The sequence below is a fragment of the Oncorhynchus mykiss genome, chromosome 16, assembly GCF_013265735.2.
Source record: "Oncorhynchus mykiss isolate Arlee chromosome 16, USDA_OmykA_1.1, whole genome shotgun sequence".
NCBI classification, from domain to species: domain Eukaryota; kingdom Metazoa; phylum Chordata; class Actinopteri; order Salmoniformes; family Salmonidae; genus Oncorhynchus; species Oncorhynchus mykiss.
This window is the reverse complement of record NC_048580.1, coordinates 7,238,548-7,253,526: the sequence shown is the minus strand read 5'-3', so window position 1 is coordinate 7,253,526 and position 14,979 is coordinate 7,238,548. Positions and strand designations below refer to the sequence as shown.

The following is a 14,979-nucleotide window of genomic DNA, read 5'->3' as shown; positions in this document are numbered from 1 at the left end:
TCACAGACTTGAGTATTAAAAGTCCAAAGCAATAAGACAATACTAGTTCTCAAAAAGGCCATTTTAATCTGGAACGAGTCATCCCCAGTAGGGTGTTTTATAACAAAGTCACAGTAAGAACATTTGTAGGCAAAACTGGAGGCATGTGCCAATCAAACACACCCTGCCTAGTAAAAGATAATGACCACAAGCATTTTTTCTCAAGCAGCAAAATATGCTAAACTTCAGTTAGCAAAGCATTTTTGTTCAGAGTATCAACCTGCCATTAGAAACATAGGCTACACGTGGTTTGAACAGGAGAAAGGATGGCTGGAAGAGAGAGAAACAAAGGATATCGAGTTCCACAAAATCCTCTGTGTGACTTCAATAGAAACTGTTTGAGACGAGAGAGGGAGGGCGACTGGAGATAGATAGAGGGACACTAGAGAGAGTGAGAGTGCGCTTCTACTGAATTACAAGGAGGAGCGTTTCTCTCTGCCATCCGTGGAGGCCAACTGGGTATTATGTTAGTCATTTTAACTTGGAATAGCAGGCCTTGAAGATAGATAGCTAGTTGGGTCACAGTCCTGCTGGGGTTCACCTCTTCCTTACTGACATTACTTTGCTAATCATACATCTGCTTCTGATGTACGCCCTTCACCATCGGGGGGGGGGGGGGGGGGTGCAAAACTGACCCAAGATCAGAGTCTAGGGGGTACTCCACCGTACACCTCACACACGGTTGAGCTTGGTCACGATGAGGACGCGGACGGACTGGTCAAAGGCGGAGCAGACGCACAGACCCTGCTTGTCGGGGCTCCAGTCCAGGCTGGCGATTGGCTGGGTGGACAGAGTGACGTTCTGCAGCAGGGTGACAGTGCCGGCCACGCCCATGTCCACCTCATCTGAGTCCTTCTTACTTCTCTGAGCCGGGTATTCACTGTTAACAGGACAAAGGCAGCGGGAATCAAGGATGCATCTACACACTAGTCTAGACTCATTCAGGGATAAATCCTACATGTAACTTGAGATAAAAGCACATAACTCAGACTGTCACATACAGTACATCATACACTGATGCCAATTATGCATGTTAATCTCAAGTTAGGATTCAGACCACACACTGTACCAGGAGTGAAGAGCATTGATTTAGACTCTTACCTAACCATGTGTTTGATGTTAGTTTACCATTATAGAGACATGTTTCTGAGGTTATGGGTTGAAATCCATTTGACCAAGTTAGTGGAGAATCGATAAAGTGACTTACTATTTCCATAGATGAAGGTTTCCAGCGCCCCCTGCTGTCATAAAGATGTCTCTGTTCTGGGGCAGATGTCTCACTTGCCAGATCGTCGATTTATGGGCCTTGGGATGAAATGGAAAGAATCCATTACATTCAAAACAATGTGCTAATCCTCTTAAGGATTAGCCCCCTCTTAAAATGTTCACCTAACATGACATACCCAAATCTAACTGCCTGTAGCTCAGGCCCTGAAGCAAGGATATGCATTTTCTTGGTACCATTTGAAAGGAAACACTTTTAAGTGTATGGAAATGTGAAAGGAATGTAGGAGAATATAACACAATAGATCTGGTAAAAGATAATACAAAGAAAAAAGAACAACATTTTGTATTTATTTTTTTACCATCAGAAAGTCCATTATTCCAGCCCAGGTGCAATTTAGATTTTGGCCACTAGATGGCATCAGTGTATGTCCAAAGTTTTAGACTGATCCAATGAACCATTGCATTTCTGTTCAAGATTTTGTATCAAGACTGCCTAAATGTGCCTAATTTGTTTATTAATAACTATGTTCAAAATTGTGCACTCTCCTGAAACACTATCATGGTATTCTTTTACTGTAATAGCTACTGTAAAATGGACAGTGCAGTTAGATTAACAAGAATTTAAGCTTTCTGCCAATATCAGATATGTCTATGTCCTGGGAAATTCTCTTGTTACTTACAACCTCATGCTAATCGCATTAGCCTATGTTAGCTCAACTATCCCGTGGAACGGACACCATTCCCAAAGAATTAAACATTTTTTAAATGGATATTGCAAGCAGAGAAATTTAATTCATAGAATGGGATTTGCATTCAAGTTAATGGGTGGTCATTCTATTTCTGTGATTGCAAGTTCAATCCAAAAGGTCTAGTAGTAGCATATATTCAGCCAAAAGGTTAGTAATATCCCATGTCGGTGGCAGATGTACAAGCCAACAACTTTGATTAGGGAAAGAGGCATGAAACTAGAAACAACAACTCAACAAATCGGAGTGGATTGAAAAACACTTCCAACCTTCAAATCCCATCCAATATGAGATTAGATATATTTAATGTGCAGACTGTTGATCGCTCAATGAACAACACAAATATGTTAAAGAGGTATAGAGGCAAAGTCCTCTCTGATCTCCCCAAAACACCAGGCGAACGGAGCCAGGGGCCGCGTCACAAATAGTACCCTAATCCCTAAAAGAGCACTACTTTTGATCAGGGCCCAAAGGGCTCCGGTTAAAATAATACTTTGATGGCTGTATTATATTTGTCCCATTTCATACATGTGCTAGTGTGTATTAATATGAATGTGTATATGCAAATTATAAAAAAAAAAAATGTAAAGAAAAAAGTTTAATTTCACATCCCAACTCTCCCTGTGACAGACACCCTTGGAGAGCCGGGTCATGGCCAGGGTTTGACCCCGGAGCAATTGGGGTTAAGTGTCTTGCTCAAACGCACATCTACAGATTTTTCACCTTGTCGGGTCCTGGATTCGAACTAGCAACCTTTCGGTTACAGGCCCAACGCTCTAACCGCAAGGCTACCTACAGAGCTCTGGTCAAACCACAAGGCTACCTACAGAGCTCTGGTCAAACCGCAAGGCTACCTACAGAGCTCTGGTCAAACCACAAGGCTACCCACAGAGCTCTGGTCAAACAGCAAGGCTACCCACAGCGCTCTGGTCAAACCGCAAGGCTACCCACAGAGCTCTGGTCAAACCGCAAGGCTACCTACAGAGCTCTGGTCAAACAGCAAGGCTACCTACAGAGCTCTGGTCAAACCGCAAGGCTACCTACAGAGCTCTGGTCAAACAGCAAGGCTACCTACAGAGCTCTGGTCAAACCGCAAGGCTACCCACAGAGCTCTGGTCAAACCGCAAGGCTACCCACAGAGGTCAAAAGGTTCTCTCTGGTCAAAAGTAGTGCACTATATAGTGGAAAGAGTGCCATTTGGGACACAACTATGGGCCGGATTCACAAAACATGACTTCCGTTTTTTCGTAAGAAGTCTCTTATGAAAAAAATCAAATAAGAAGTTCATAAGAGTTCGTAAGTGCAATTCCTCAAAATGTTCTTAGGAACTTTGTAAATATATATATATTTTTAAAGAACTTTGTAAATATCTTATGTGGCATTGCCATAAGTGACAGGGATGATAGGATTTGACCCACTATAACATAGTGTTGATATTTCCATTTATTTATCTGCTTTATGTCTCGAGAATATAGATTTTTAGTTGGCTTGTGAAGCCTTTATACACAAAAACAAAATGTTATTTTTCATACATTATAGCCATCAGACTAGCTATATCAAAACCAAAAATGGATAACCAAGGAATGCGCAATAAAAACTTCAGCAAAAAAGAGCTAGAAAAAATGCAGAACTAAGAACAGATATAGCCCTTGGTTCACTCCAGACCTGACTGCCCTTGACCAGCACAAAAACATCCTGTGGCGGACTGCAATAGCATCGAATAGTCCCCGCGATATGCAACTGCTCAGGGAAGTCAGGAACCAATTCAAGCAGTCAGTCAGGAAAGCAAAGGCCAGCTTTTTCAAGCAGAAATTTGCATCCTGTATAGCTCTAACTGTAAAGTCCATGGAGAACAAGAGCACCTCCTCCCAGCTGCCCACTGCACTGAGGCTAGGAAACACTGTCACCATCGATAAATCCATGATAATCGAACATTTCAATAAGCATTTCTCAACGGCTGGCCATGCCTTCCTCATGGCTACTCCAACCCTGGACAACAGCTCCGGAGGAATATCAACTTTGCTTAACTTTCTTCACACATCTATAACTTAGTTTAAGGAAAAAAAATGTCAGTAAGACATTTCTTCTTAAGGTTTTGTGAATCTGGGCCCAGGGATTTAATGCAAGTTTGTCAAGTGTGTTTTCATTTCATGGAGGAACGATTAAAAAGCCACACTCTCCACAGGCCTTATGTGATCTTTGGCAGGCAGCTTCATGGACATGAGCGTGTAAGAAAAACATGGCCGCCACACAGATCCAGTTGTGAAAACATTCCAAATAATTCTCTCCCCCCATCCGTAACCACAACTGACTCACCGCCACCAGGGGATGAAAAATAACCTTTGACACTTTTTTCCGCCTTCTAATTCGGCCAATTACCTTTTCGGAGACGGAGTCGAAGCCCTTGGTGGGGTGCTGGGTCCTCATGTCAAAGACGTGGAATTTCCCCTCCAACGAAGTGGCCACTAGCTTGTTCATGTTTATATCCTTCCTGTCAAACTCCACGTGGCATACCTGCAGGACAGTAATAAAAGAAGATAACAATCAGGCACTGAGTCCCTGGAATGGACAGCAGGACAGCCGAGCCATCCTAGAGAAATGACCTCAGTAGAACTAACTTCAGCTCCTGGCACCGAGACAAATGACCTCTGAACCTTTTACTCATCAATCTACACACAATACCCCACAATTAAAGAAAAACAGGTTTTAGAATTGTTTGCAAATATATTTAAAAGATAAAATAAAAAAACGGAAATATCACATTTATAAAAGTATTCAGACTCAGTACTTTGTTGAAACACTTCTGGCAGTGATTACAGCCTCAAGTGTTTTTGGGCAAGACACTACAAGCTTGGCACACCTGTATTTGGGGAGTTTCTCCCATTCTTCTCTGCAGATCCTCTCAAGCTCTTTCAGGTTAGATGGGGAGCGTTGTTGCACAGCTATTTTCAGGTCTGTCCAGAGATGTTTGATCAGGTTCAAGTCCTGGCCCTGGCTGGGCCAATCAAGGACATTCAGAGACTTGTCCCGAAGCCACTCCTGTGTTGTCTTGGCTGTGTGCTTAGGGTTGTTGTCCTGTGGAAGGTGAACCTTCGCTCCAGTAGGAGGTCCTGAGCAGGTTTTCATCACGGATCTCTGTACTTTGCTCCGTTCATCTTTCCCTTGATCCTGACTAGTCTCCCAGTCCTTGCCACTGAAAAACATCCCCACAGTATGATGCCACCACTACGCTTCACTGTAGGGATGGTGCCAGGTTTCCTCCAGATGTGACTATTTGCATTCAGGCCAAAGAGTTCAATCTTGGTTTTATCAGAGCAGATAATATTGGTTCTCATGATCTGAGAGTCCTTTAGGTGGCTTTTGGCAAACTCCAAGTGGGCTGTCATGTGCGGAGTGGCATCCATTTGGCCACTCTACCATAAAATACCTGATTGGTGGAGTGCTGCAGAGATGGTTGTCCTTCTGGAAGGATCTCCCATCTCCACAGAGGAACTCTGGAGCTCTGTCAGAGTGACCACGCGGTTCTTGGTCACCTCTCCCCCGATTGCTCAGTTTGGTCAGCTCTAGGAAGAGTCTTGGTGGTTCCAAACTTCTTCCATTTAAGAATGATGGAGGCCACTGTGTTCTTGGGGCCCTTCAATGCCGCAGGAATATTTTGGTACCCTTCCGCAGATCCTGTCTCGGAGCTCTAGAACAATTCCTTCGACCTCGTGGCTTGGTTTTTGCTCTGACATGCACTGTCAACTGTGGGACCCTATATAGACAGGTGTGTACCTTTCCAAATCATGTCCAATCAATTGAATTTACCACAGGTGGACTCCAATCAAGTTGTGGAAACATCTCAAGGATGATCAATGGAAACAGGATGCACCTGAACTTAGAGTCTCATCGCAAAGGGCCTGAATACCTATGTAAATAAGGTATTTATTTTTAATACATTTGCAAAAATGTCTAAATCTGTTTTCACTTTGTCATTATGGGGTATTGTGTGTCGATTTGACGAGGATTCGTTTTTTTTGTCATCCATTTTAGAATAAGGCTGTAACGTAACAAAATGTGGGAAAAGTCAAGGGGTCTGAATACTTTCTGAATGGACTGTATGGGGAATTGGAAACTATGAAGAAAATGACATTGATAGAAGCTATCTACAATATTAAAGCTGATCTACCCCCGAGGAAGAAAAAAAACACAACAACAACATGGAAGGTCATTGTTCTCCATTACTGTGTGCGTCAATGTATTGCAGGGTAATGATAGTGAACATATAGTATGCTAAAATAGTATTCATTTAAAGTACAGATTTAATACGTGTATGGAAGTGAAATGATAGTATCTGTAAAGCATACGTACAGATGTACTTTACTAGTATATCTCATATCTGAGGTAAATTCTGTTACATTTGTAGTGTATTTAAGTATACATGTGATATATTAAAAAATGTACTTTTTCCTCGCTTGGGTCTCAGTGTTGAAATGAGGTAAAAAAGAAAATAGTCCCTTGTAGAATACAGATAGATGTATAAGACCATGAAACACTACATATTCAACAATTATCCAGGAAAAACCATTTAAAAAATGTCCAATGTAGAGGTTAGAAATTAGGCTTATACTGGGGTATTTTGATTTATCTTAATGTTTATCATATTTGAAATGTTAATTTCAACTTTTTAAGTCAATACCCGCAGTCAGCTTGTGCACTGGGTTATGAGCTTGCCTTCATTTGGCCTGTTACATGATTATTTCATTCTGAAACTGTCCCCAGTCACATGACGAGAGACCGGAGCCTCGTGAGTCATTCACGGTTGTGCAGCACACGCCAGGTGACCTAGTTACTGTATGGAATTCACACTTAAAATGTATGCCAACTATTAAGTGAACTGGTTATGAGCTTGCCTTCATTTGGCCTGTTACATGATTTTTCATTCTGAAACTTACCGGTTGTCCCAAGTCACATGTTTGTTTACAATGACGAGAGACCGGAGCCTCGTGAGTCATTCACGGTTGTGCAGCACGCGCCAGGTGACCTAGTTACTGTATGGAATTCGCACTTAAATGTTTGCCAACTATTAAGTGAACTGTCTAAAATGTGCTAAATGCGCTGCAGTTATACATTTGGTTTTATCTGGCTATGTGGTTAGCTTCTTGCAAAATCCGAGAGGGGAAAACTTAACTAGCTGTTATTGGCAGAGAGGTTTGGAACTCATTGTTATTGGTCTACTACACAGGCCAAAACTCCCGCCCATTCAAACAGGCTGATTAGAAGGTCCAGTGTAGATTGTATTTTCAACCAGCAACTATCAGGAAATAAGACTGATTGACGTTTTTCACACTTTTACAGAGTTAGTTTCATCCGCTGTTGTACAATATGATACAAAACACAGGTAAAACTGAATTTTGACTGCACAGGACCTTTAATGAATATAAAGGTTGGCTGTTCACCATTTGACGGGTTAGGTTGTTACTGTGTCAATATCGATAGGACCAAAAAGCAGGTATAGACCACCACTACCATATCATTCTACAGACAGAAAGGGCTGGTTTCCCGGACACAGATTAAAGGCTCTATTCAGTCGGTAAAGCTGAAACGTTACAGATTCCGTGATGTGAAGGTCATTTCCGATTTGAGCCGACATATGCAGCGTTTACCCCGAATGCAGTCTCCGCTAAAGCGGGAACATTACCTTTAAATTTCAATCACGCTGTAAAGCTGAACTTCCTGGATGTGGATAGAACAGAACCTAATCATTCTTCTCAACTAAAATCCCCATTGAAAGTGCATTTCTGAATAGAACTGGGTTTAAAGGGACAGTGTGAGATTTTAGTTGAGAAGAAGGCTTAATCTGTGTCCAGGAAGCCAGCCCTAATGTCTATTTACCCAGAGTCAAATTAACTAATTGATAACATTTTTATGTCTCTGTATCCACTATGAAGGAGGTTGTAGGTAGTTTTGTGAGCTGTTGCTAACTAGTGTTAGCACAATGACTGGAGGTTTACAGGTACTGCTAGCACACTGCACGCTTAGACATAAAATTGGTACCCATCAGTTAATCAGACTTTGGGTAAATAGAAAAGGTTTAATTGCCAAACTCTTGCACTTTCCCTTTAATCTGGGTGCAGGACCCCGGCCATTGGTATCTTCAGTTGGTCTCACCCCATTTCTAATGTTGGTTTCCCACCGGAGAGACATGTTCCTGAGGTCAAAGAGCTTGATGTCTCCGTTGTCGTATCCAGCACACACACAGCGGTCCTGGTCGTTGAAGGCGTGGCCTGGGAAAGAAATGGTCAAACGGACCTTAGACGGGTTAACTGATCACTATGATGGGATTTTAAAATGTTGTAACTTGACCATTTAGGACCTATGCTTTGCTAAATTATGTAAGCGAAGGACAACATGAGATCTATAAATTCTGCGGCCCAATGCAGATTTGAGATGAGCGCAGATGAGTGAAGTGACAGGAGCGACGCAGCTTGGGAAACCATGGGTTACCAGTATGTTAGCATTTCTCTCTCATACATACCAAAAGCTACGGTCCAGCAGTCTCTCTTGGCCTCCCCTTCCCCTGGCTCCATGTTAGCCACAGGTGAGTCCTTCTGTCTGGGGTCCCACACCTTCACTGTCCCTGGAAGACAGAAAACAGACAGCAGGGATAACATTAAAAACCTATTATGATGCCGGGCTTTGCAGGACTGTTTTGAGATTACAGATTAGAACATGTTAAAAGATTCATCCATCCAGGACTCATCCATCAACATTGACGAATACACAATCAACTGACAAAAATAAAGGAAACACTTGAGTAGAAGCGAGATACAGCACCAGTCAAAAGTTTGGACACACCTACTCATTTCAGGGTTTTCTTTATTTTTTACTATTTTCTACATTGTAGAATAATAGTGAAGACATTAAAACTATGAAATAACACATATGGAATCATGTATTAACCAAATATATATTTTAAATTTGAGATTCTTCAAAGTAGCCACCGTTTGCCTTGACGACAGCTTTTTGCACACGCTTGGCATTCTCTCAACCAGCTTCATGAGGTAGTCACCTGGAATGCATTTCAATTATGAGGTGTGCATTGTTAAAAGTTAATTTGTGGAATTTCTTTCCTTCTTAATGCATTCCAGCCAATCAGTTGTGTTGTGACAAGGTAGGTGTAGTATACAGAAGATGGTATTTTACCAAATAGGGCTAAGTCCATATTATGGCAAGTACAGCTCAAACACGCAAAGAGAAACAACAGTCCATCATTACTTTTAGACATGAAGGTAAGTCAATCCGGAAAATGTCAAGAACTTTTAAAGTTCCTTCAAGTGCAGTCGCAAAAACCATCAAGCGCTATAATGAAACTGGCTCTCATGAGGACCACCACAGGAAATGAAGACCCAGAGTTACCTCTGCTGCAGAGAATAAGTTCATTAGAGTTACCAGCCTCAGAAATTGCAGCCCAAATAAATGCTTCACAGAGTTCAAGTAACACACATCTCAACATCAACTGTTCAGAGGAGACTGTGTGAATCAGGCCTTCATGGTCGAATTGCTGCAAAGAAACCACTACTAAAGGACACCAATAATAAGAGACTTGCTTGGGCCAAGAAACACAATGGACATTAGACCGGTGGAAATCTGTCCTTTGGTCTGATGAGTCCAAATGTAAGATTTTTGGTTCCAACCGCCGTGCCTTTGTGAGACGCTGAGTAGGCGTCAGACGGTTTCGGAGCGTGAGGTCTGATATAAACTGTCACTGAACCTGTTGGTATCTACAAGCCATCAGACTGCACTTGAACTGGACTGACCACCTGCACCCACTCTCTGCACATACACTCACTCATGGACACACCCACACAGACAAACACTCATCCATACACAGTAATACTACACACACACACACACACACACAACTGCTGCTACAAGACTCGTATCTATTATTGCTAGACACTGCACAACTTAAATACTGTGCAATTTAAACATTCCACCCAAAAAATATTCACACCTCTTGACTTTTTCCCCACATTTTGTTGTTACAGCCTGAATTTAAAATAGATTAAAGAGAGATGTGTTTTCAAATGGCCTACACACAATACCCCCATAATGTCAAAGTGGAATTGTGTATTTTCAACTTTTACAAATGAATTACAAATTAAAAGCTGAAATGTTTTGAGTCAATAAGTATTCAGCCGCTTTGTTATGGAATGCCTAAATAAGTTTAGGAGTAAAACTTTATTTAACAAGTCACATAATAAGTTGCATGGACTCACTGTATGCAATAATTGTGTTTAACATGATTTTTCATTAACTACCTAATCTCTGTACCCCACGCATACAATTGTCCCCCTGTGTCGAGCAGTGAATTTCTAACACAGATTCAACCATGAAGACCTAAGGAGGTTTTCCAATATATAGAGCTAAGCACAGGCTAAATCCTAGAGGAAAACCTGGTTCAGTCTGCTTTCCAACAGACACTGGGAGACAAATTCACCTTTCAGCAGGAAAATAACCTAAAACACAAGGCCAAATATACACTGGAGTTGTTTACCAAGACAACGTAGAGTGTTCCTGAGTAACCTAGTTACAGTTTTGACTTAAATCGCCTTGAAAATCTATGGCAAGACTAGAAAATGGCTGTCTAGCAATGATCAACAACCAACTTGACAGAGCTTGAAGACTTTTAAAAATAATAATGTGCAAATATTGTACAATCCAGGTGTGGAAAGCTCTTAGAGACTTACCCAGAAAGACTCACAGCCGTAATCGCTGCCAAAGGTGATTCTAAAACATATTGACTCTGGGGGTTAAACACTTATCTAATCAAGATGAGTTATTATTATTTTGTATTTAAAAAATAAATAAAAATATTCAAATGTTAGGATTTTTCTTCCAGTTTGACATTAACGTATTTTGTGTAGATCGTTGACCAACCAAAAAATTACAATTTAATCAATTTTAATCCCTCTTTTTGTAACAACAAAATCTGGAAAAATTCAAGGAGATTAAATCCTTTCTGAAGGCTCTGTAAATATTGTACTATAAATTGTGCCTTCCTGTATTATATTTATGCTAAAATGTTTATTCCATTCTACTGAGCCATTTACTTGTTGGTATATGTTGGTATTCTTATCTTGTATTATTTATTATTGTTGTTGGGTTGTCTAGAAGGAACCTGCGTGAAAGCATTCAGTTGGACGGTGTACACTGTACACCATGTGTATCCTGTACTTGAAACTAAAACTCAGTTGATGTTATTGCATTTATGACTTCTGTCTGTATTCTATCTTCTATTACAGCATCCTACGAGTGATTGCCTCAGAATTCTAGCCACACCCTCAGGATTAAAGTCATCTTAAAAAAATAGATGTAATAATTACCATCTCTGCTCCCAGTTACGATCTCGGGGGCCCCGTCACCGATCCCCAGGCCCCCGACACCATCTATGCTGTTCACAATCTCCTTGTGGGCCTTCACAGAGTACATAGACACATCAGGCACCTCCAGGTTCCTACAGACAGACAAGGGGATATCAGGATCAGATGACTACTGCACGGCAAGCGGTACCACAGCACCAGGTCTGGAACCAACAGGAACTGCTTCTACCCCCAAGTCACAAGACTTGTAAATAGCTAATCAAATGGCTTACCAGACCCCTTTTCCACCAACTCCCTTGTACTGACTCTATGGACACATACTGGACTCTACCCACAACCCACACATACTGGACTCTACTGGACGCACACACTGACACATCCTGGACTCTACCCACACTGACACATCCTGGACTCTACCCACACTGACACATCCTGGACTCTACCCACACACTGACACATACTGGACTCTACCCACACACTGACACATACTGGACTCTACCCACACACATACTGGACTCTACCCACACACTGACACATACTGGACTCTACCCACAATGACACATCCTGGACTCTACCCACACACTGACACATCCTGGACTCTACCCACACTGACACATCCTGGACTCTACCCACACTGACACATCCTGGACTCTACCCACACACTGACACATACTGGACTCTACCCACACACTGACACATACTGGACTCTACCCACACACATACTGGACTCTACCCACACACTGACACATACTGGACTCTACCCACACACATACTGGACTCTACCCACACACTGACACATACTGGACTCTACCCACACACCGACACATTGTGGACTCTACCCACACCCCGACACATCCTGGACTCTACCCACACCCCGACACATACTGGACTCTACCCACACCCCGACACATACTGGACTCTACCCACACCCCGACACATACTGGACTCTACCCACACCCCGACACATACTGGACTCTACTGGACGCACACACTGACACATCCTGGACTCTACCCACACTGACACATCCTGGACTCTACCCACACTGACACATACTGGACTCTACCCACACACTGACACATACTGGACTCTACCCACACACATACTGGACTCTACCCACACACTGACACATACTGGACTCTACCCACACACATACTGGACTCTACCCACACACTGACACATACTGGACTCTACCCACACACATACTGGACTCTACCCACACACTGACACATACTGGACTCTACCCACACACCGACACATTGTGGACTCTACCCACACCCCGACACATCCTGGACTCTACCCACACCCAGACACATCCTGGACTCTACCCACACCCCGACACATACTGGACTCTACCCACACCCCGACACATACTGGACTCTACCCACACCCCGACACATACTGGACTCTACCCACACCCCGACACATCCCGGACTCTACCCACACCCCGACACATCCCGGACTCTACCCACACCCCGACACATCCCGGACTCTACCCACACCCCGACACATCCCGGACTCTACCCACACCCCGACACATACTGGACTCTACCCACACCCGACACATACTGGACTCTACCCACACCCCGACACATACTGGACTCTACCCACACCCCGACACATACTGGACTCTACCCACACCCCGACACATCCTGGACTCTACCCACACCCCGACACATCCTGGACTCTACCCACACCCCGACACATCCTGGACTCTACCCACACCCCGACACATCCTGGACTCTACCCACACCCCGACACATACTGGACTCTACCCACACCCCGACACATACTGGACTCTACCCACACCCCGACACATACTGGACTCTACCCACACCCCGACACATACTGGACTCTACCCACACCCCGACACATACTGGACTCTACCCACACCCCGACACATACTGGACTCTACCCACACCCCGACACATACTGGACTCTACCCACACCCCGACACATACTGGACTCTACCCACACCCCGACACATACTGGACTCTACCCACACATCCTGGACTCTACTCACACATACTGCCCAGGCACCTTACCCCTACCTATATATACAGTACCCCTGCACAACAACTTAGTACTGGTACTCCCTATATATACCAGTACTGAGTTGTTGTGCAGGGGTACTGTACATATAGGTAGGGGGTATTGTACATATAGGTTTGGGTAAAGTGACTGGGCAGTATGTGTGGGTAGAGTCCAGTATGTGTGAGTGAGTGTGTATGTATATATATATATATATTATTGTCTACTCATACATACACACACACATATATATATATATATATACATATATATATAGCCATATTATTTGCATTCAGTATTCACTGTGTATTTATTCCTTGTGTTACTCTTTTTTTTCTCTCATTATTGTTAAAAAGGACCCGTAAGTAAGCATTTCAATGTTAGTCGATACATGTTGTCTACAAAGCATGTGACAAACTGCATTTAATTTGACTTAACAGACACATAGCCTGATCCCAGATCTGTTAATGCTGTATAGCCACCATCTCCTATGTGGTCGCAAAGGAGTTGGCTAGTACAAACAGACCTGGGACCAGGCGTCTGGACCAATGTCCTTATTAGGGATAGCTTTTATGGTGTATAGCAGAACATGCTGGTGGTAGGGTAAATCTATATGACATGACATGTGATGTGTCTTTTCAGATAGTCGGTAAATAAATAGGCTACCATATATTGAGATTTCCGTCAAAGTCCCCAGTTGCTATATGTCTTTGTTGTAGAGAGCTGGCCCCGAATGTCCCACACTTGATGGGCTTTGCTTTCTCGATCTGTGAAAGATAACAGGACATTGTTATGCTTGTCCATAACTGAAATTCATTAGATGAATTGCCTAACAAAAAAAAAAGTTACTGTCTTGTCTTTGGGAAACAAGGGTCTAAATAGTTATCGCTAGAGTCCAAACGAATGCAACGGATAACAACATGAACATGCATGGTTGCTATTCGTGTATGTTTGTTTTTGACATGGCACTGTTAACAACAGTCAAGTGACCGTAGAAACCAATCTAGCTACAATCGCTACTGCAGTATCACAGACGGACAGGGGGTCCTTGTGTTACTAGTTGCTATGGTAACGAAAGGTATCCGAACGACATTTCTAGAACAAACTAGAAAGCTAACGTAGCTGGCTAGCTAAAAGCTTGAACTAGCTCGAAAACAAAGCACAAAACAATACAACATGAGCTACCTCTTTTATGAGTTTAACCTCTCCATGTTCCACCTCGTATATTTGCATCACTCCGGTGCCCCTTGCATAGTTTCCCAGACAGACAAACTTTGCACTACAGGGAATCCATTTGCTGTCAAACACTGTGTAGTTTAAACTTCTCTGAACGTGAGCTATAATTTGTGGCTTCTCAAATGGCGTCGACATTTCTTCACTGGAATGACAATAACTACGATGAAAACGTTATGAGCGCTAATAATGAAAGATATATAGATTTTCCTGACATTAATATAATAGCAAGCTTGTTTTTTGGTTCGGCAACTTTGTCAACACGATTTTGTAGCAAATCGAACGACATGGAAGACCACATAAAGTGCTGCCTACATGTAAGCCGGTTGAAAAATAGCAA

General features: G+C 42.8%; 1 protein-coding gene across 1 annotated transcript; it reads right to left on the bottom strand.

Moving 5' to 3' along the window:
* Positions 1-42: 42 nt before the first annotated feature.
* wdr92 (WD repeat domain 92) lies at positions 43-14,959 on the bottom strand. The gene is made up of 8 exons (XM_021564643.2): positions 14,592-14,959; positions 14,073-14,173; positions 11,381-11,511; positions 8,530-8,631; positions 8,163-8,278; positions 4,392-4,526; positions 1,247-1,344; positions 43-919 (listed from the first exon to the last, which is right to left on the bottom strand). Exons 1-8 carry the CDS (start codon positions 14,775-14,777, stop codon positions 712-714), a joined length of 1,077 nt encoding a protein of 358 aa, XP_021420318.2. The 5' UTR covers positions 14,778-14,959; the 3' UTR covers positions 43-711.
* Between the last annotated feature and the right edge of the window lie 20 nt (positions 14,960-14,979).

Bases quoted from the DNA above. Each gene is read 5' to 3' on its own strand.
- wdr92 (XM_021564643.2), bottom strand. From the start codon at position 14,777: ATGTCGACGCCATTTGAGAAGCCACAAATTATAGCTCACGTTCAGAGA. The intron at 4,527-8,162 runs GTGAGACCAACT...ACTGTCCTGCAG, and splicing joins AAACCAACATTAGAAATGGG to GTATGCCACGTGGAGTTTGA. The intron at 920-1,246 runs GTAAGTCACTTT...TCCTGTTAACAG, and splicing joins AACCTTCATCTATGGAAATA to TGAATACCCGGCTCAGAGAA.